Below are 21,902 nucleotides of genomic sequence, written 5' to 3'. Positions count from 1 at the left end.
TTGGTTCTGATGAGTTGGGCGAGGTCTCCTTCAGGCCAGTATCACTGTCCCATTGGCTCTGAGTAGAGTTCTTTGTCTTCAGAAATGTTCAGCTAAAACAGGAGATTAGGTGTGTGCGTAGATGTTCCTATTTTGACATTTCTGTGTGTCTCTGTAAAATGTTCAGACTGAAGAGGAGTTTTTGTGTGTGCGAAGATGTTCCTGTCTTATCTGTGTTTATGAAAGGTTTACGTCAGCCCTCTGTCCTTGGGTATGTGTGTGTCTCAGTTTCTCGTGATATGCAGTACCAGGCACCACTTTTCTTATCAGTCTTTATGAAAAGGCCTGTGTCAGCCATCTGTCTCTGGGTGTGTGTGGGTCTCCGTATCTGCTATGAGTTTGTGAGAAACCCTGTTTGGAAAGAAGTTAGTTATAACAATGTATTAGCAAATATGCTTGTGTTATAATAAATGATATTTATTACAGTAGCGAGTTTAAAAGGAGTGTAACAGAGTTAAGAATGTACCGTAGGCGCACTCCACAGCTAGCTTGAAATGTCACCGATGAGCTATTGAATGAGATATTTTTCGATAGCTCAAACGGTTGATATGTTGTCAAGTAGGGCGGTCACGTGCGTCTGCGAGCAGAGGACAACTGGTTTGAGCCCAGTATGGTGACAGGGAAAGAAGCTACACTGTTAGCAGTTTCACTTCCACCATATTTTTTTTACACCAGTCTCTCACAGACTATTCCTTTCAAATCCAAGTCACATTGAGATGGGTTTAAAATTATATAATCAAACCTATAACCTGACCCGTCACCTTGTATTACTGCCAAACAGTTGCAAAGTGACATCCCAAAAAAACGATTCAACACAAATGACTAGCCTAGCCTCTCATGCATGCTTTCTATCCCTAACACTAAATAATATAAAAAACGAAATATTTGTATACAACTTAAACTAAATAAAAACTAGCAAACCAGGTCTGAAAACTAACTGAAACAAAACTGCAAATAAAAATCCCAAATTGTACAGAAAACTATAACGGCAGGTAGCCAAGCGCATAGGAGTGTTGGGCCAGTAACTGAAAGGTTGCTGGTTCGAATCCCCGAGTCAACTAGGTGAAACATCTGAAATAACCTTGATCCAGACTCGCCACAGCCTGGGCAAGGAGAGTCTTTCCACAGCCATGGGGGGCCATGGAGCAGATAACCCCGTGGAGGGACAACCCTCAGCTGCTGGTACACCTCTGGGTGACGCATATGGATCAGCAGCTTGCACACCTCCTACAGTTACAAAGAGCCAAGCCATTATGGTTCAGCACCTGGGTCATCATGTTCAGTAGGATACAATGTGGCAAAATGCTTTGAAATGAATACGAGCATTCTTCATCTGTACAAACAATAGTATGCAAATATAAACACCATGGGACCACGCAACCGTCATACCGCTCAGGAAGGAGATGCGTTCTGTCTCCTAGAGATGAATGTACTTTAATGCGAAAAGTGCAAATCAATCCCAGAACAACAGCAAAGGACCTTGTGAAGATGCTGGAAGAAACAGGTATAAAAGTATCTATATTCACAGTAAAACGAGTCCTATATCGACATAACCTGAAAGGCCGCTCAGCAAGGAAGAAGCCACTGCTCCAAAATCGCCATAAAAAGCCAGTCTATGGTTTGCAACTGCACATGGTGACAAAGATTGTACTTTTTGGAGAAATGCCCTCTGGTCTGGTGAAACAAAATTAGAACTGTTTGGCCATAATGACCATCATTATGTTTGGAGGAAAAAGGGGGAAGCTTGCAAGCCGAAGAACACCATCCCAACTGTGAAGCACGGGGGTGGCAACATCATGTTGTGGGGGTGCTTTGATGCAGGAAGGACTGGTGCACTTCACAAAATAGATGGCATCATGAGGTAGGAAAATTATGTGGATATATTGAAGCAACATCTCAAGACATCAGTCAGGAAGTTAAATCTTGGTCACAAATGGGTCTTCCAAATGGACAATGACCCCAAGCATTCTTCCAAAGTTGTGGCAAATGGCTTAAGGACAACAAAGTCAAGGTATTGGAGTGGCCATCACAAAGCCCTGACCTCAATTCTATACAAAATTTGTGGGCAGAACTGAAAAAGCATGTGCGAGCATGGAGGCCTACAAACCTGACTCAGTTACACCAGCTCTGTCAGGAGGAATGGGCCAAAATTCACCCAACTTATTGTGGGAAGCTTGTGGAAGGCTACCCAAAACGTTTGACCCAAGTTAAACAATTTAAAGTCAATGCTACCAAATACGAATTGAGTGTATGTAAACTTCTGACCCACTGGGAATGTGATGAAAGAAATAAAAGCTGAAATAAATCACTCTCTCTACTATTATGCTGACATTTCACATTCTTTAAATAAAGTGGTGATCCTAACTGACCTAAGACAGGGAATTTTTATGGATTGGATTAAATGTCAGGAATTGTGAAAAACTGAGTTTAAATGTATTTGGCTAACGTGTATGTAAACTTCCGACTTCAACTGTTTTTATTTTCATGTCTATCAACATTAACGTTACTTTCACTGAGAACATACACTATATAAACAAAAGTATGTGGTTACCCCTTCAAATGAGTGAATTTGGCTATTTCAGCCACACCCGTTGCTGATAGGTGTATAAAATCGATCACACAGCCATGCAATCTCCATAGACAAACATTGGCAGTAGAATGGCCTTACTGAAGAGCTCAGTGATTTTCAACGAGGCACCGTCATAGGATGCTACCTTTCTAACAAGTCAGTTTGTCAGGTTTCAGCCCTGCTAAAGCTGCCCCGGTCAACTGTAAGTGTTGTTATTGTGAAAGTGGAAAAGTCTAGGAGCAACAACGGCTCAGCCGCAAAGTGGTAAGCCACACAAGCTCACAGAACGGGACCACCGAGTGCCGAAGCGGGGAGCTTGTAAAAATCGCCTGTCCTCGGTTGCAACACTCACTACCGAGTTCCAAACTGCCTCTGGAAGCAATGTCAGCGCAAGAACTGTTCATCGGGAGCATAAAAGCACTCTGAACAACTGCAAAATGACTGATTTATTTGTATAATTCATCAGGCAATGGAAAGTGATCCATGCCTGATGACCTTTTGATTTTGTTAGGACAACTCTGATAGGGCATTGTACTGAGTGTACAAAACATTAGGAACACCTTCCTAATATTGAGTTGCACACCCTTTTGCCCTCAGAACAGCTTAAATTAGCCGGGGCATGGACTACAAGGTGTCAAAAGCGTTCCACAGGGATGCTGGCCCATGTTGACTCCAATGCTTCCCAAAATTGTGTCAAATTGGTTGGATGTCCTTTGGGTGGTGGACCATTCTGGATACACACGGGAAACTGTTGAGCGTGAAAAACCCAGCAGTGTTGCAGTTTTTGACACAATCAAACCGGTGCGCCTGGCACCTACTACTATACCCTGTTCAAAGTCACTTAAATATTTTGTCTTGCCCATTCACCCTCTGAATGGCACACATACACAATCCATGTCTCAAGGCTTAAAAAACATTCTTCAACTTGTCTCCTCCCCTTCATCTATACTGATTGAAGTGGATTTAACAAGTTACATCAATAGGGATCATAGTTTTCACCTGGTCAGTTTGTCATGGAAAGAACAGGTGTTCCTAATGTTCCGTGCATATAATCAGATGCACAACTCGACAGTGATCACCTTACAGAAACATGAAAACTAAGAATTCTCATATGCACTTAATGGACTTCCTCCGTCAATTACTGACACCTAGATTATAACAGAGGACAATACATGTCAAGAATTACAGGTGAACTTCTCCATTATAAAATAATTCCATCATAACAGTTTCACATCAGGGAAAAACACAGTACACACTTCAAATGAAAGTTGACATTTAATTGCAAAAATACATTACATAATATTTGCAGCACTAAATCAAGGTTGAACCAAGTGAAATATAAACACAAACAAATGTCACCATGGCCCAATATGAGAGGTTTTTAAAATAAAAATGTACAGTAAGTTAATTGTCAATGGGATCAGTGGCTGGCAGCAAAATGATTCTGAACATGATAAATGCTGTATTCACCTGGAATGTCCTGTCCTCCAACAGCATTTAATGAAAAGGTGCTGTTATCCACTACAACACAATAGGGATTGTTGAAAAAAGACAACCTCAAAAGGAGAGAACAGGTCACAGGAATACAGTTTCCTTCTAACTTTCAAAGCTACAACTTCTGAAACAACCACAATGCCAAACTTACCTAATGCCAGGTCATCCACAGAAACAATCAAACCAGGACATGCAGTACAGCAGCTAAGACTTCTCATCCTTTTCTTTCTTTTTCTTCTTCTTCTTCTTTTTGTTGCCTTTAGGAGATTTACTTTTCTCGTTGTCACTGCTGGAACTGCGTTCTCCATTATCTTTATCCTTTTTGTGGGTGGGCTTTCCTTTGGTCGCAACCTCATCTGGTTTCACCCTACCGTGTTTCCCACTGGCAGGGCCAGAGGAAGTAGCACCAGAGCCCTTATCCACCATTGCCTTCTCCTCTCTCCCCCTGGACTTCTGCAGACCTGGTGGAGTGTGCCCGCAGACCATAGTCATCTTTATCCTGGGGCTTCCAGGTTGTTCCTCTTTGACATATATCTTCTCCCTGTCGTTCCTGTAACCCTTTGGGCCCTCGCCTAGTTTGCATTTAAGATCAGGATGCCTGTGATCCCTCTGGTGCTCAGGATTCCTCTGATCTCTTGGGTCTCTCTGGTCCCTCCACTTTGGGGCCAGGGGGTGTCTGCTGTGATAGTTAGGGTGGCCTCTGTCATCTTCAGGTCGTCTGTCATCTTCAGGTCGTCTGTCTCCATGCTTCTGCTATAGACAAGGTGAAACAAGTAGCTAGAAATTATATTGATACAGTTTGGGATTATAATACCGAAAATAGTATCTGGATGTGCGCATGTTCTTCAGCTTTTGTACCAAAAATAATACCACAATTATTTTGGGGGAATTTTACATTTCTATGGATTCTCAAGACAAGTGGACTGGAAAGAAACCTAAAGTTTATACTGAGGGGTAATCTAGGTTATGAACAATGCAAGGGTTTAACTAGACAATTTCTTTGGTCAATTCAGTGTAACTTCTACAGTTGGGTAGTGGTTGCGGGGAGGTTGCCTAGTGGTTACAGCGTTGCGCCAGTAACCGAAAGGTTGCTAGATCGAATCCCCGACCTGACAAGGTAAAAATCTTTCGTTCTGCCCCTGAACAAGGCAGTTAACCCACTGTTCCTAAGCCGTCATTGTAAATAAGAATTTGTCCTTAACTGACTTTCCTAGCTAAATAAAGGTAAAAAAAAATTAAAAATCTTGCCATGCTAAGCTCATTCCACCAGTGGGTTGCTGCGTGGCTCTCAGCAGTGGTCATGTCTTCAAAGAACTCCTCATACTTCTGGCAGTAGAACCCGAGATGACAAGAACTAAAAAGCTAGACCCTGAAAAATATAGGAATGAAAAGGCATTTAAGATACATTCTATTAGCAAGTAATGATAGAATCAACAAATAATGCTTAAATTATATAGATAGAGAATGACGGGTCTATAATGAATAATATTGTACCATCCTACTTTAGCAATTCCTCCAGTTCCGTCACAAGAGTCTCTTTCCTTTTCATTTGGTCCTGTCTCGATCTCCTCTGACTCGCATGGCCATCTTTGCTCTAGAAAGTCCCATTTCATCAGAATATTAAAATGCAGTGTTTTACAGTTTACACATCACAACATACTGTACACAACATACAGTACCTGTCAAAAGTTTGGACACACCTACTCATTCAAGGGTTTTTATTTATTTGTACATCAAAACTATGAAATAACACATGGAATTGTGTTAAACAAATCAAAATATATTATATATTTCAGATTCTTCAAAGTAGCCACCCTTTGCCTTGATGGGAGCTTAGCACACTCTTGGAATTCTCTCAACCAGCTTCATGAGGTAGTCACCTGGAATGCATTTCAATTAACAGGTGTGCCTTAACAGATAACATCTTGACGTCATTATGCCCCTTATAGTGTGCTCTCAAATATGGAGTGTATAGATTCTGAAATACACATTTTCACATTCATTTATTCAACATTAAAATATGAATATTAAAATCCTTAAGAGTCCAAGTAACATAATCCCCATCCAAATTCGTCAGTTCAAGGTAGAGTTTTTTTTGCATGGGCTGCGTCTCAATTAACCACATCTGCCTATGTCGGCCTTCCGTATCTGCGGTGGAAGGTGGCCGAGCTAAATTCTCACAAAAACGTCTGTAGCGTCTGTGGAAAGGGGAGATGGTGTTCTCGTTTTGTTCTACGTCCCCCACAAGTGTCACAGGACTCATCTGAAGGTAATCCACACAAATGAATGGAAGTATAAAGGTAGTTTTGTGCCAACAAATATAAGACGTTAAATATGTGTCCAAAAAAACCTCAAACATTTCCTGAGCTTTCTTATATGTCCTAGATATAGGACAGACACTTCAAAACCTTATTCCTTAAGATGTATTTTTTGACTGTCTTTTTTGCCATTTATGAATATGTTATTCAATGTGTTTCTATGGGCTATAGTAGTAAAGGCCATTTTTACATAGAATTTGACATTATAGGTCACAGCCCTCATTTTGGATTGCACATTCAGCAAATTACCAGCAGAGGGAGTTCCCTTTAAATCCGTTTAATATTAGTCCAGTGGATAGGTGCAACAATAGTGCATTTTATGATAAATGATCAAACTTTGTACACTAATACTACATACCTTAAGAAACGTTTTAAAGTCTGGGAAGCATGTCAGTCAACCAGGGTGGCCATTTGAATAAAACGGTTGCCATTCGGATTTCCTGTTAGAAAACAGGGTAAAATCATTACAAACAATATCAAATTACTTTGTAATGTTATCTATCCACTAAATAAACCCCACAGATAATATAGACAATAATTCTGAGCATAAAGTACTCAAGACCTTAATGGGGGTCATATTGAGGTCATTTTGAGGTCAGCTCGGGGATTCGATCTTGCAACCTTTCAGTTACTAGTCCAATGCTCTAACCACTAGGCTACCTGCTGCCCAATATATAAACTGTAACTTAGTAAAACCTTTGAAATTATTGATTGTTGTTTTTATATTTTTGTTCAGTATTTGAAAATACTGTCAGCTGTAACTGTGTTATAACCAGTTAAGTGTACAGTAAGTGTATATTTTGCATAGTGAAATTATTTTGATGTGAAAGTAGAGGGCTTTATGTTTCCAAAACCGCATCTCAAGCAAGATTTATTAACGCTTCTAAACGTTAAAACAGAGGTTTGGGATTGTAGTTCACATGGAGCCAGCGGTGAGTGGTACTAATGGCTAAGAACCCTAAGAATAAGGCAGGGGTTCAGTTAAAATGGCGTCGAAGAGGATGGCTGATGTTTTACATGCTCCTAACCAATTGTGCTATTTTTATAGATTTTTTTGTTGTTGCGTTGTTTAACTTATTTTGTAACTTATTTTGTACATTATGTTGCTGCTACCGTCTCGTATGACTGAAAATAACTTCTGGACATCAGAACAGCGATTACTCACCACGAACTGGAAGAAGCTTTTTCCTTTAACGAATCCAACGAGAAGGATATACTGCTCTCCCGGGAACAGGCCCAAATCCCTGTCATTTGCGTGAAGAAAAGACAGAGGAAAAGATAACGCAGATCGGGCTGCCTTCTGAGCATCTGTAGGTGAGCGAATAAACTCCCACTGCCATCCGTCCTACTTGCTAACATGCAATCATTGGAAAATAAAATTGATGACCTACGATTACCCTACAAATCGACGACGTCATCCCCACAGTGACCGTATGTACATATCCCAACCAGAAGCCATGGATTACAGGCAACATCGAGCTAAAGGCTAGAGCTGCCAATTTCAAGGAGCAGGACACTTATAAGAAATCCCGCTATGCCCTCGGACTAACCATCAAACAAACAACCAACAAACAAGTGTCAATAGAGGATTACGATTGAATCCTACCAAACCAGCTCTGACGCTCGTCGGATGTGGCAAAAACTATTACGGACTATAAAGGAAAACCTAGACGCGAGCTGCCCAGTGACGCGAGCCTACCAGACGAGCTAAATGCCCTTTATGCTCGCTTCGAGGCAAGCAACACTGAAGCATGCTGTTCTGGATGACTGTGTGATAACGCTCTCGGTGGCCGATGTGAGCAAGACCTTTAAACAGGTCAGCTTTCACAAAGCCGAAGGGCCAGATGGATTACCAGGACGTGTACTCAAAGCATGCACGGATCAACTGGCAAGTGTCTTCACTGACATTTTCAACCTCTCCCTGACTGAGTCTGTAATACCTACATGTTTCAAGCAGACCACCATAGTCAGTGTGCCCAAGGAAGCGAAGGTAACCTGTCTAAATGATTACCACCCCGTAGCACTCACTTCGGTAGCCATGAAGTGCTTTGAAAGGCTGGTCATGGCTCACATCAACAGCATCCTCCCGGATACCCTAGACCCATTCCAATCCGCATACTGCCCCAACAGATGTACAGATGATGCAATCACAATCGCACTCCACACTGCCCTTTCCTACCTGGACAAAAGGAACACCTATGTGAGAATGCTGTTCATTGACTACAGCTCAGCGTTCAACACCATAGTGTCCATGAAGCTCATCACTAAGCTAAGGACCCTGGGACTAAACACCTCCCTCTGCAACTGGATCCTGGACTTCCTGACGGGCCGCCCCCAGGTGGTAAGGGTAGGTAACAACACGACTGCCATGCTGATCCTCAACACTGGGGCCCCTCAGGGGTGTGTACTTACTCCCCTCCTGTACTCCCTATTCACCCACGACTGCATGGCCAAACACGACTCCATCACCATCATTAAGTTTGCTGATGATACAACAGTGGTAGGCCTGGTCACCGACAACAATGAGAGGTCTGGCAGTGTGGTGGCAGTGTGGTGGCAAAACAACAACCTCTCCCTCAATGTGAGCAAGACAAAGGAGCTGATCGTGGACTACGGGAAAAAGCGGGCCGAACAGGCCACCATTAACATCGACGTGGCTGTAGTGGAGCGGGTCGAGAGTTTCAAGTTCCTTGGTGTCCACATCACCAACAAACTATCAGGGTCCAAACACACCAAGACAGTCGTAAAGAGGGCACGACAACGCCTTTTCCCCCTCAGCAGACTGAAATTATTTGACATGGGTCCCCAAATCCTCAAAAAGTTCTACAGTTGCACCTTTGAGAGCATCCTGACCGGCTGCATCACCGTCTGGTATGGCAACTGCTCGGCATCTGACTGTAAGGCGCTACAGAGGGTACTGCGTACGGCCCAGTTCATCACTGGGGCAAAGCTTACTGCCATCCAGGACCTATATAATATGCGGTGTCAGAGGAAAGCCCATAAAATTGTCAGAGACTCCAGTCACCCAAGTCATAGACTGTTTTCTCTGCTACCGCACGGCAAGCGGTACCGGAGTGCCAAGTCTAGGGCCAAAAGGCTCCTTAACAGCTTCTACCCCCAAGCCATAAGACTGCTGAACAATTAATCAAATGGCCACCGTACTATTACATTGACCCCTCCCCCATTTGTTTTGTACACTGCTGCTACTCACTGTTTATTATCTATGCATAGTCACTTCACCCCTACCTACATGTATAAATTACCTCAACTAACCGGTACCCCCGTATATTGCCTCATTAATTTTATGTTATTGTGTTATTTTTTACTTTAGTTAATTTGGTAAATATTTTCTTAACTCTTCTTGAACTGCACTGTTGGTTAAGGGCTTGTAAGTAAGTGTAGACCTTACTGTGAAATGCTTTTTGTATTTGGTGCATGTGACAAATAAAGTTTGATTTGAATGCCACCTCGGGTTCTCGAGAGCATGTACAGGTCTAAAAAGGGACTAAAATAGCCACTTAAATCATGGTTTTGTAAATTGTTTGTGATACAAATATAAAAAACCTGTCAAACATGCTTCCTCCCAATCAAGTTTCTATGTGAGAATAGACTGAACAATCTGAGATACCAAACATATTTTCTGCCTATGCTGACATGGAATCGTCCCTAAACTATGTATGCATCATAAAATCCATGAACCCTGACATTTCCCAACCTCTCGTTTCTTTGACGTGGTTCCAAAGGATTGGTGGGCCACTGTGGCATCTGAAGATGCTGTGTGTATGGTGGGAGAATCTGTTGACTGCCCAGACTTATCACTGTACTGCGGTCAATGGAGAAACTGCTGCAGTGTGGGGTCTGGTTGAGGTACAAACAACATGTAAACATCAACATAGTTAGCTGACCATTGTAATCATCAACATTTTGGTGCTTTGGCTCTGTGCACCATGTCTATCAGCATCCTAGTTTAAGTATAAACCAAGTAGTTAGCGAGCTACAGTAGCGATTCCAACAGCAAAATATTTGATGAAGAAACGAACTCGGTACGGTATGACTTGTTGAAAAGCACATTCGCTGACACGTACATTCATATAATGCTCTCTCATGGGCCAGTGGAGGTATTCACTTCCCGATCCAGGAGGTAAGTGTCCAGGTGGTGGAATATGGAGTGGCGGGCCGAAGGGCCCTCCATAGCAGGGACCGGGTGGAGGTAACGGTACATGACGGGATGGGTGGACAAACGGACCAGGTCCCCTGGGAAGTTCTTCCGGATTGTGAAAACCACGAAACATTGTCGCGGCACTTCAATTAATGATAGCTATCAATCTTATCACGGATACGACCAAATGTCTAACAAATAATGTACTCGTCGTTAGCTAGGGATTGTTATGAGCTCACGACTGTGTCGAGTTTCTAAACAGAGGCGCAACTTCGCGAGACTTCTGGGAACGCTTGCCAAACAGACCATGCCTGGGTTTGAGAAGTCAATGAGTGGAACGTTCTTCCTTGTTAATTTTCTAGAAATCTAAAGGCACAAACTAGATTCGAGCCAATGTCTTAGGTAGTTAAACATGTTATTACTCCAACCTCGTGAAATTGACAAACTGACACGTTTTCATTTTCGTCAAAACAACTTTATATCGAAGTTGACAAACTGACACGTTTTCATTTTCGTCAAAATAACTTTATATCGAAGGAGTGCCCTTGAGTTGACGACATGCGCAGTTTAGCGCGAGATGACCGTTAAACCCATGACGTGTCTACAATAAATTTAGCTAGCCTACAAATCTGATTGGGGATTTATATTGGAGAAGCCTATTATCATACTGTACTGTCTTTGACGGTGTGACTGGATGCAGAAGAACTTCAAGCGGTAAAGGTTCAACAGCCGGTATCCCGCACTTCAAAATAAAAGCCCACCCTGGACCTAGGATTAGCAATAACGTTACAAGTTTTTAAATTATACTCTGATTACATTATCAATAGTTCAAAGGTGCTAAATTGGGTCCACTTGTTTTCAAATTAAGTGTACAAAACTGGTGATCACAATTAAAGCCGAAATACCCCATGTATGACCAAATAAACACATAAGATGCCAGGCATCATTAAATTAATTAGATTTTATTGCTCACCACTCATTCATTCACACATTCAAGCAGTCTTTCTTACATCCAAGTATGTACACACTTTTGTCTATAAGCAGCATTAGGTGGCGTCTTTCATTAAAGTAACTGAGGAGATACCAGTCAAAACTATTTGCAACAGCAAAAATCTTCAGCAACTGCAGCCTCTTTTTACACCATTCCTAGTTATAACAAGCTAACGTAAACAAAAACACACTGGTTTCTTTTCAAGTATTAATCAAATTCAATAAAACTAAGGATGGACTATAATACTTCCACAATTGTCAGCTTACAATATGTAGTTATGATATATACAATACTTTGAAAAAGTGTTTGCTCCCTTTCTGATTTTCTCTATTTTTGCATACTTTTGCTACAGAATGTTATCAGATCTTCAACCAAAACCTAATATTAGATAAAAGGAACCTGAGTTTACAAAAAAATAAGTATTTATTTAATAAACAAAGTTATGTAATACTAAATTCCCCTGTGTGAAAATGTAATTGCCCCCTTACATTCAATAACTGGCTGTGCCACCTTCAGCTGCAATGACTGCAAACAAATGGTTCCTGTAGTTTTTGATCAGTCTCTCACATCGCTGTGGAGGAATTTTGGCCCACTCTTAAACTCTGCTACATTTGTGGGTTTTCAAGCATGAACTGCTTGTTTCAAGTCCTGCCACAACATCTCAAATTGTGATTAGGTCTGACTAGGCCATTACAAAACTTCAAGTTTTTAGCTTTTTAACCATTTTCATGTAGACTTGATTGTGTGTTTTGGATCATTGTCTTGCTGCATGACCCAGCTGCTCTTCAGCTTCAGCTCACAGATGGATGGCCTGACATTCTCCTGTAGAATTCTCTGATACAGAGCAGAATTCATGGTTCATTCTATTAAGGCAAGTCATCCAGATTCTGAGCAGCAAAGCATCCTCAGACCATCACACTACCACTAACATGCTTGACCGTTGGTAGAAGGTTCATACTGTGGAATGCAGTGTTTGCTTTTTGTTAGGCATAACGGGTCCCATATTGTCCAAAAAGTTATACTTTCCACAGAACATTCTTCCATAAGTCTTGATGATCATCCAGGTGCTTCCAGGTGATTTTTGGCATACTTGAGTCAACTTTTTGGATGAGATGAGTCTCATTATGTCTGGCAAAAACCAAACACTGCATTCCACAGTAAGAACCTCATACCAACAGTGAAGCATGGTGGTGGTAGTTTGATGGTTTGGGGATGCGTTGCTGCCTCAGGACCTGGATGGCTTAATAGGAGGAACCATAAATTCTGCTCTGTATCAGAGAATTTTACAGGAGAATGTCAGGCCATTTGTCTGTAAACTGAAGCCAGGGGTGCAACTTTCACTGGGGACGGGGGGACATTCTGAAATTGCAGTTTTGTCATTGGAATGTGATACAATACGAGGCAACGGTGTGCTTTACGACCATGCGGATGCCTCAGAGGTAGGCTTTGATGTCCCCCCCACTTCTAAAACCAAAGTTGCACCCCTGGCTGAAGCTGAAGAGCAGCTGGGTCATGCAGCAAGACAATGATTCAAAACACACAATCAAGTCTACATGAAAATGGTTAAAAAGCAACAACATTTTTTGTTGTTGTAATGGCCTAGTCAATGTTGTGGCAGGATTTAAAACGAGCAGTTCATGCTTAAAAATCCACAAATGTCTCTGAGTTAAAGCAGTTCTGCATGCAAGATTGAGCCAAAATTTCTCCACAATGATGTGAGAGACTGATCAACAACTACAGGAAGCATTTGGTTGCAGTCATTGCAGCTAAAGGTGCCACAGCCACTTGTTCAGTGTAAGGGGGCAATTACTTTATCACACAGGGAAATTGGGTATATCTTTTTTTTGTTATTTGTAAACTCAGGTTCCCTTTATCTAATATTAGGTTTTGGTTGAAGATCTGATAACATTCAGTAAAAAAAATATGCAAAAGTAGAGAATCAGAAAGTGGACAAATACTTTTTTACAGCACTGTATCTCATAGTGAGTCATTTATGAGATGGTAAGTAATTATCTCATAATAATGACTTACTATCTCATAATTGACTTAGTATCTCATTATGACTTATGAATTTAATTATGACTTACATATCTCATAACAAAGACTCATAATTCTGACTTACTATCTCATAACTGGTAGTCAGGTTTATTTTTTTCGTGGCAGGAATGAGCGTCCATATCACTTGGTATGTTTGATTTACAATGATAAATTGTAGACGGTCTGTGCCATTTAGCCACCACTAGAGGGTGGTGGCTGATAACACACATTTTACATGTTTTCAGACATCTAAATAGAACATGAAAGGCATTTTTCCAGATGTTGCTTCCTCTTTCTAAATTAGATCTAAATTGACCTGTACCTGCTCCCTGTGGGAGACATCATGTTGTAGACACCCCATCTTCCCTCTCTACGTCCCACTGGTTCAACATGTAAAAAATACTGGTACTCCAGTCTGATAAACAGGAGTCAATTTTTTATTTGGTCGTTTACAGTGTAAAGGTCGATAGATTACATGCCACATATGGAGAAACATAATTCTTAGCACTCCAGGTGATATCTTTAAGACATGGTGCCCCCCCAGTGAAGATACAACACACATAGGTCTACTAAGCAGAGATAGAGAGAGAAGACAGAATTGGCAAATCAAACCATAGCACATGGTCGACAAGATGGAGCAGGACAACATTGACACACAGTATAGAGCAGATGTATACATAATAGTGAAATATGAAAATATATGGGAAATGAGTAGGCTACTAAGAGCAGATGGTTCATAGGAATTATGTAAAACTTCTATAAATACATTATATTATCATCACTTTATTTTTCCTTTGTTCAAAAATACACTATGTTTTTAAAGACCATAACCCCAACATAATCCATCAAGGTAATGCATTTAACACATAAATAAAAATTGTCATTTTGACCAAGGTAATGTATATATTTGGATGTAGCCTATGAAGTAGCATTTTTTGTTGTTGCTTTTTAACCATTTTCATGTAGACTTGATTGTGTGTTTTGAATCATTGTCTTGCTGCATGACCCAGCTGCGCTTCAGCTTCAGCCAGGGGTGCATTCATATTATATACATAAATCCAGTATTCAAGTTTTGATTAGTTGGTGAATTCTGCCTCTCTAATAATGCATCTGATATTGGACTGCAGTGACAGTTTTTTTGGCCTCAGAATATGTGTTGGCTTTACTTTTCCCTCAAACATAGACTGTCAGCAGGTAACAGGGCTAGAGACGGTACATTGCACTGTTTCAAAAATACGCAAGGAGTAAAAACACTGCCATATGATTGGGTTCAGGAAAGCATTGAATGAGAGTTTTCTGTGGTAACCTTCAATAACAATCTGACAATTCTAAACTGAATACTAGGTGCTGAAAATCTGTAGTTTTATACAGTACATTATAAAAATGTGTATAAATTTGCCACATCAACAAATAAAATAAAATTGGCACAGAATGGCTAATTAAACAATGCTAGAAAATGCTCTCCATAAACAATACATTAGACAGTATGAAAATAGATGACAAACGTACAATCAAGTGAGAACACACTTTTCTCAAGTAGACCAGTTAATGTTTATAATAGTGTCATCAATATTGTTGACAATAATTTAACTGAAATAATATAAAGTCTTGTTGGAATGTGTCCTGAATACAAAAAAAGTATGTCGTTGTAGAAGTGAAGTTGTCATTGTCGTAATATCCCTTATAGGCATGATAACTCAATCTTTTTCAAAACAAGCAATAAAGTCATTTTGTGGTAATTACACAACATGACCAAAAGTATGTGAACACCTGCTCGCCAGACATCTCATTCCAAACTCACAGGCAATAATATGGAGTTGGTCCCCCTTTTCCTGCTATAACAGCCTCCACTCTTCTGGGAAGGTTTTCCACTAGATGTTGGAACATTGCTACAGGGACTTGCTTCCCATTCAGCCACAAGAGCATTAGTTAGGTCGAGCACTGATATTGGGCGATTAAGCCTGGCTCGCAGTCGCCATTCCAATTAATTCCAAAGGTGTTCGATAGAGTTGAGGTCAGGGCTCTGTGGAGGCCAGTCAAGTTCTTCCACTCCGATCTCGACAAACCATTTCTGTATCGACCTCGCTTTGTGCACGGGGGCATTGTCATGCTGAAACAGGAAAGGGCCTTCCCCAAACTGTGGCCACAATGTTGGAAGCACAGAATCATCTAAAATATCATTGCATGCTGTAGCGTTAATATATCCCTTCACTTGAACTAAGGGGCCTAGACCAATCCATGAAAAACAGCCCCAGACCATTATTCCTCATCCACCAAAATGTACAGTTGGCACTAAGCATTCGGGCAGGTCGCGTTTTCCTGGCATCCACCAAACCCAGATTCTAGCTCGTCTGGTAAGCTCGCGTCACTGGGCAGCTCGCGTCACTGGGCAGCTCTACAAAGTTTCTCTTTGTAGTCCATAATAGTTTTTGAGCCCTACCACATCCAACGAGCGTCAGAGCCGGTGTAGTAGGATTCAATCTTAAACTTGTATTGACGCTTTGCTTGTTTGATGGTTAGTCTGAGGGCATAGCACTATTTCTTATAAGCGTCCGGATTAGTGTCCCGCTCCTTGAAAACGGCAACTCTAGCCATTAGCTCGATGCAGATGTTGCCTGTAATCCATGGCTTCTGTTTGGGATATGTACGTATGGTCACCGGACGTCGTCTATGCACTTATTGATGAAGCCGATGACTGAGGTGGTATACTCCTCAATGCCATTGGATGAATCCCAGAACATATTCCAGGCTGTGCTAGCAAAACAGTCCTGTAGCGTAGCATCTGCGTCATCTGACCACTTCCGTATTGAGCGAGTCACTGGTACTTCCTGCTTTAGTTTTTGCTTGTAAGCAGGAATCAGGAAAATAGAATTATGGTCAGATTTGCCAAATTGAGGGCAGGGGAGAGCTTCGTATGCATCTCTGTGTGTGGAGTAAAGGTGGTCTAGAGTTTTTTTCCCTTTGGTTGCACGTGACATGCTGGTAAAAATTTGGTAAAACGGATTTACATTTTCCTGCATTGGCTCCGACCACTAGGAGCGTCACTTCTGGATTAACATTTTCTTGTTTGCTTATGGCCCTATAGAGTTGGTTGAGTGCAGTCTTAGTGGCAGCGTTGGTCTGTTGTGGTAAATAGACGACTATGAATAATATAGATGAGAACTCTCTTGGTAGATAGTGTGTCTACAGCTTATCATAAGGTACTCTACCTCAGGCGAGCAATACCTCGAGACTTCTTTAATATTAGACATCGCGCACCAGCTGTTATTGACAAAAAGACACACCCCCACCCCTCGTCTTACCAGACATAGCTTCTTCTCTGTTTTGACGGTGCATGGAAAATCCTGCCAGCTCTATATTATCCGTGTTGTCATTCAGCCATGACTCGGTGAAACAAGATATTACAGTTTTTAATGACCCGTTGGTAGGGTAGGTCATCAATTTTATTTTCCAATGATTGCATGTTAGCAAGTAGAACGGATGGCAGGGGTAGTTTACTCGCTCGCCTATAGATTCTAAGGCAGCCCGACCTTTTCCCTCTTTTCCTCCGTCTTTTCTTCACGCAAATGACAGGGATTTGGGCCTGTTCCCAGGAAAGCAGTATATCCTTCTCGTCGGACTCATTAAAGGAAAAAGCTTCTTCCAGTTCGTGGTGAGTAGATCGCTGTTCTGATGTCCAGAAGTTATTTTCAGTCATACGAGACGGTAGCAGCAACATTATGTACAAAATAAGTTACAAAATAAGTTGCAAAAAAACTGTAGGTTAGGAGCATGTAAAACGTCAGCCATCCTCTTCGACGCCATCTTATCAAAACATGGTTTCCATGTGTTTAATGCCATTCCATTTGCTCCGTTCCAGCCATTACTATGTGCTGTCCTCCCCTCAGCAGCCTCCACTGATGGAAACCCATTTCATGAAGCTCCCAACAAACAGTTCTTGTGCTGACGTTGCTTCCAGAGGCAGTTTGGAACTCGGTAGTGAGTGTTGCAACGGATAACAGACAATCTTTAGGTACTGCGTGCTTCAGCACTCACCGGTCCCGTCCTGTGAGCTTTTGTGGCCTATCACTTCGAGGCTGAGCTGTTGTTGCTCCTAGACGTTTTCACTTCACAAGAACAGCATTTACAGTTGAGCGGGGCAGCTCTAGCAGGGCAGGAATTTGAAGAACTGACTTGTTGGAAAGATGGCATCCTATGACGATGCCATGTTGAAAGTCACTGAGCTCTTCAGTAAGGCCAATCTACTGCTAATGTTGTGTGCTTGATGATATACACCTGTCAGCAACGGGTGTGGCTGAAATTGCCAAATCCACTAATTTGAAGGGGTGTCCACATACTTTTGTATATATAAGTGTATGTGAGTGTGAGACAAGCAGAGAATTCAAAGGTCAGATTAGTGGCATTCATTAGTGTAACATTATACATGCATGTGTATGTTCTCAATACCCAACACGTAACAACCCCAGTAGAGCTATATAAGATCTGGCAACAAGATCAATGAGAACTTATGCAGACCAATGTACTCGAAAGCAGCTCAGCCAAGCATATGGAAAGAACCTCTGTGGCATCACAACACTTTGCTGTCCTTGATTTCAGCCAGGTATGATGATACTGTGGGTTTAGGAGACCTTGCAGGAACAACACATTATCCATGAGTAGTCCAGCAGCAAAGAGAGCGACATTGCTCTGACTCATGTCACCCACTAAGCACTGAATCATTGTCATCCCTTAAAGGCCCAGTGCAGTCAAAAACGTAATTTCCTGTGTTTTATATACCGTATATTTCCATAATGCCCTTTGCGTAAGAGCTGTTGGAAAAGACTGCCTGAAATTTCAGCCTGTTTTGGTGGGACAGAGCTTTGGTCTGCCTGGTGACATCACCAGGAGGAAAATTAGTTAATAGACCAATAAGAAAGAGAGTTCCAAACCTCTGCCAATAACAGCTAGTTTTCCCCTCCCCTCTCAGACCACTCCCAGACAGTTCTAGCAAAATGATTGCTTGAGAAATTGCTCTTTGCTAAGAATCTATTTGTTTCATTTTGACCATTTTAATTGAAAACAATCACAGTAAGGTACTTAATTGTTACACAAAAATAATTTGATGTTGAGATTTAAAAAAATGGCTGCATTGGACCTTTTTAACTCTTGTATATGAAGCCTTGGATATCTCGCTAATATACACAATATTTCCCCCATGCTCCTCCCCCAACATGGAGTCCTCTGACCCTGCAGTCCTGTTCTTGGCTCTGTCCTACTGTGTCGAACAGAGGTCAGACTCTATTGTCATTACAGAGACCTCCTTGTCAAACTCACCTGCCGTACCTACTTGTCCCTACCTTGAGGCCCTACAAGAAGTCTCTCTACAGATGAAAATAAACTCCCTCCCCTTACGTAACCTGCTGTATCCTTGGTGATGGAGGAACTGACCTGCTCACTCAACTGATGCCTGGCAACCACAGCACAAGCACCTGGGCTCACACCTGGTGCCATTGTAAGCAAGTGCGTAATCAGTGCTCCACTGACTGAAGGCTTAGTGGAGATTCCATTACCTCTGCCTGAATGCAACAGGCTTGATTCTTCAGCTGATGAAAATAGGTCAAAGGTCACTCAAATGGTGTCTCTATTTATGTGGACAATGAGAAACATTGTTGACTCATATTCACATATTTAGCCTGCAATGCTTTGAAATAACCGGAATACTTTAAACATTGAATCGCCTGACTATATGAAATATCACATACCTAAACCCATAAATAAATGTAAAGTCTCTGTAGTTTACCTCATTGTCCTGAGTGGATACAGAGTTCAAATCCCTTTGAAATAATAAGGCTGAAAACAATAACGCTTTCTTGACTAACCAAAAGACAACTATTCCTTAAATTTATAACACAAGTCTCAGTGGTTGTATTGTTGTTTTCCTCATGCTAACACAGCAAGTACCATTTCTTGTATTCCAGACTAAGATATAGAACTGGCACATAAACGATCGTCAGTTGTCATGCTACATGTCGTGCCACTTTTAATCCATTACCCTTAGGAACAATGTACCTGCCACTTTTAATCCATTACCCTTAGGAACAATGTACCTGCCACTTTTAATCCATTACCCTTAGGAACAATGTACCTGCCACTTTTAATCCATTGCCCTTAGGAACAATGTACCTGCCACTTTTTCCCTCATATTCATCTTCACCTTTAACTTTCTATTGCTTTACATCTTGATCTCTTAATGCATTCTCACATCTCCAAATGCATTCTCACTTTGCATCCCCCACCCAGTCCATCATAAAACGTTCAGTGTCCTCAAAATGTCAATCAAACATTATAAATTTTTGCAACTAAGCCACGTGACCCAAATAACTTATTTTTTTTCAGCAAATCAACAGTAGATAAAACACATGTGTGCTCCACAGACCACACACAAATTAAATAGGAAGCATGTACATGCTCCGACATTCATACAGGCACAGGTAGACACCCGCTCATTTACGTTCAGTCAGTCAAACACTGGTGAGCCCCAACAAACCTAAATCACATGTACTGTAAGTAGTCCAGGATCGTTTTCCAATGACACTGATGGGTTGTGAAGGCAGGGTGTGTAGAGCTGGGGAGCATTGAGGACAACGGCTTTTTCAGTCCCATCACTCACATCCCTGGTTCGGGATTAAACATCAGTATTCATATGTGGTTCACTGAAGACCTGTCTGGATAGGTCAGAGGAAGTCCATCCTACTCCAGGTCACCAAACGGGGGCCTCAAGCACCAGTGAGGAGAGCTTCCTGATGCTGGCTTCCAAGGGCCTCCTGGAGCCCTGGGTTCGGCCCTTGGTGTCTCCAAGTCAACTGTCCTGAGTGCAAGAGGAGAGACACGCACTGTAGTCACATACTCAGAGCTCACGATAGAGGAGAGAAGACAGGAACAGACTAGCCAGGTATTCCCAAGAAGTCACTACTGTAAATAGACATTCAGTTATTGTATTCTTGTTTTTCTTTACAATTAGATTGCATTGGTAACAAATAGGCCAATGATATGGTTTTACGTTCTGAAGGCTTGGCCTAAAATAGTGTATAAGAGATCATACAGGTTCTGTAGTGATTCCTATGTTGAAGATGTAAAGAATATTGTGTTGTATTGTTTATTGAGGAGCAACCAGACGCCGCACTTGACATATTTATGAAAACTATTTCAACAATTTTACTGAGTTACAGTTCATATAAGGAAATCAGTAAATTTCAATAAATGAATTAGACCTGGGAGGGCATAGGCCAACCCACTGGGGAATCAGGCCCAGCCACTGGGGAATCAGGCCCAGCAAATCAGAGTTTTTCCCCACAAAAGGGCTTTATTACAGATAGAAATACTCCTCAGTTTCATCTGCTCCCGGGGACTAGTCTCAGACGATCCCGCAGGTAAAGAAACCGGATGTGTAGGTCCTGGGCTGGTGTGGTTTCACGTGGTCTGCGGTTGGACATACTGCCAAATTCTCTAAAACAACATTGGAGGCGGCTTATGGTAGTGAATTAACAGAAAATTATCTGGCAACAGCTCTGGTAGACAATCCTGCAGTCAGCATGCCATTTGCCCTCTCCCTCAAAACTTGAGACATCTGTGGCATTGTGTTATGTGACAAAACTGCACATTTTAGAGTGGCCTTTTATTGTCCCCAGCACAAGGTGCACCTATGTAATGATCATTCTGTTTAAATCAACTTCTTGATATGCCACACCTGTCAGGTAGATGGATTACCTTGGAAACTGAGAAATGCTCACTAACAGAGATGTAAAATGTGTGGCCAACATTTTTGTGAAAAAATATTTTTGTGCATATGGAACATTTCTGGGATCTTTTATCCAGCTCATGAACCATGGGACCAACACTTTACATGTTGTGTTTATATTTTTGTTCAGTATAATAATCATGCACCCAGTAAGAAACTGACTCTAAAAATGGCTAAATCCCTGTGGATTGATGAGAAATGGAAGCATTATTGTTGAGAGGGACGAGGCAAAAGGAATGGCAAATAAGTCTGTCTACACAGCCGATTGGCAAACGTACTGTAAATTGATAAATCATGTGACTAAACAAATAGAAGAAGAAACTGTACTATGAAACAAAAATAAATGTAAAAGATTGTAATAAAATCTTTGGAGCATCATAAATTATATTTTTGGGAAAAAGGCAAACTCAGCTCCATCCTGCATTGAATCAGTGGCTCATTCATCACAAAACCCTCTATTACCAACTACTTTAATGACTTTTTCATTGGCAAGATTATCAAACTTAGGTATGACATGC

The 21,902-nt window shown here is 41.5% G+C and overlaps 2 protein-coding genes across 4 annotated transcripts in view; both read right to left on the bottom strand.

Moving 5' to 3' along the window:
- Positions 1 to 3,864: 3,864 nt before the first annotated feature.
- On the bottom strand, positions 3,865 to 11,018 carry LOC139570829 (splicing regulatory glutamine/lysine-rich protein 1-like). 2 transcript variants are annotated; one of them, XM_071393039.1, is made up of 6 exons: positions 10,506 to 11,018; positions 7,586 to 10,278; positions 6,779 to 6,860; positions 5,605 to 5,696; positions 5,351 to 5,471; positions 3,865 to 4,855 (listed from the first exon to the last, which is right to left on the bottom strand). In XM_071393039.1, exons 5-6 carry the CDS (start codon positions 5,402 to 5,404, stop codon positions 4,307 to 4,309), a joined length of 603 nt encoding a protein of 200 aa, XP_071249140.1. In that variant the 5' UTR covers positions 5,405 to 5,471; positions 5,605 to 5,696; positions 6,779 to 6,860; positions 7,586 to 10,278; positions 10,506 to 11,018; the 3' UTR covers positions 3,865 to 4,306. The 2 variants fall into 2 exon arrangements, with proteins under 2 accessions (XP_071249140.1, XP_071249139.1); XM_071393038.1 differs by having other exon boundaries at positions 5,597 to 5,696; positions 10,506 to 11,017.
- A 3,010-nt stretch (positions 11,019 to 14,028) lies between these two features.
- The window catches only part of LOC139570854 (ras guanyl-releasing protein 3-like), a 39,573-nt gene continuing 31,699 nt past the window's right edge, over positions 14,029 to 21,902 (bottom strand). For both annotated transcript variants that reach the window (XM_071393134.1, XM_071393133.1), the window contains one exon: positions 14,029 to 20,454. In XM_071393134.1, the coding sequence (XP_071249235.1) occupies positions 20,446 to 20,454 (9 nt within the window). In that variant the 3' untranslated portion in view covers positions 14,029 to 20,445. The remainder of the gene's footprint in view (positions 20,455 to 21,902) is intronic.

This window comes from Salvelinus alpinus, chromosome 3, assembly GCF_045679555.1.
Source record: "Salvelinus alpinus chromosome 3, SLU_Salpinus.1, whole genome shotgun sequence".
Classification (NCBI taxonomy): Eukaryota; Metazoa; Chordata; class Actinopteri; order Salmoniformes; family Salmonidae; genus Salvelinus; species Salvelinus alpinus.
This window is presented reverse-complemented; position numbering and strand designations above follow the sequence as displayed.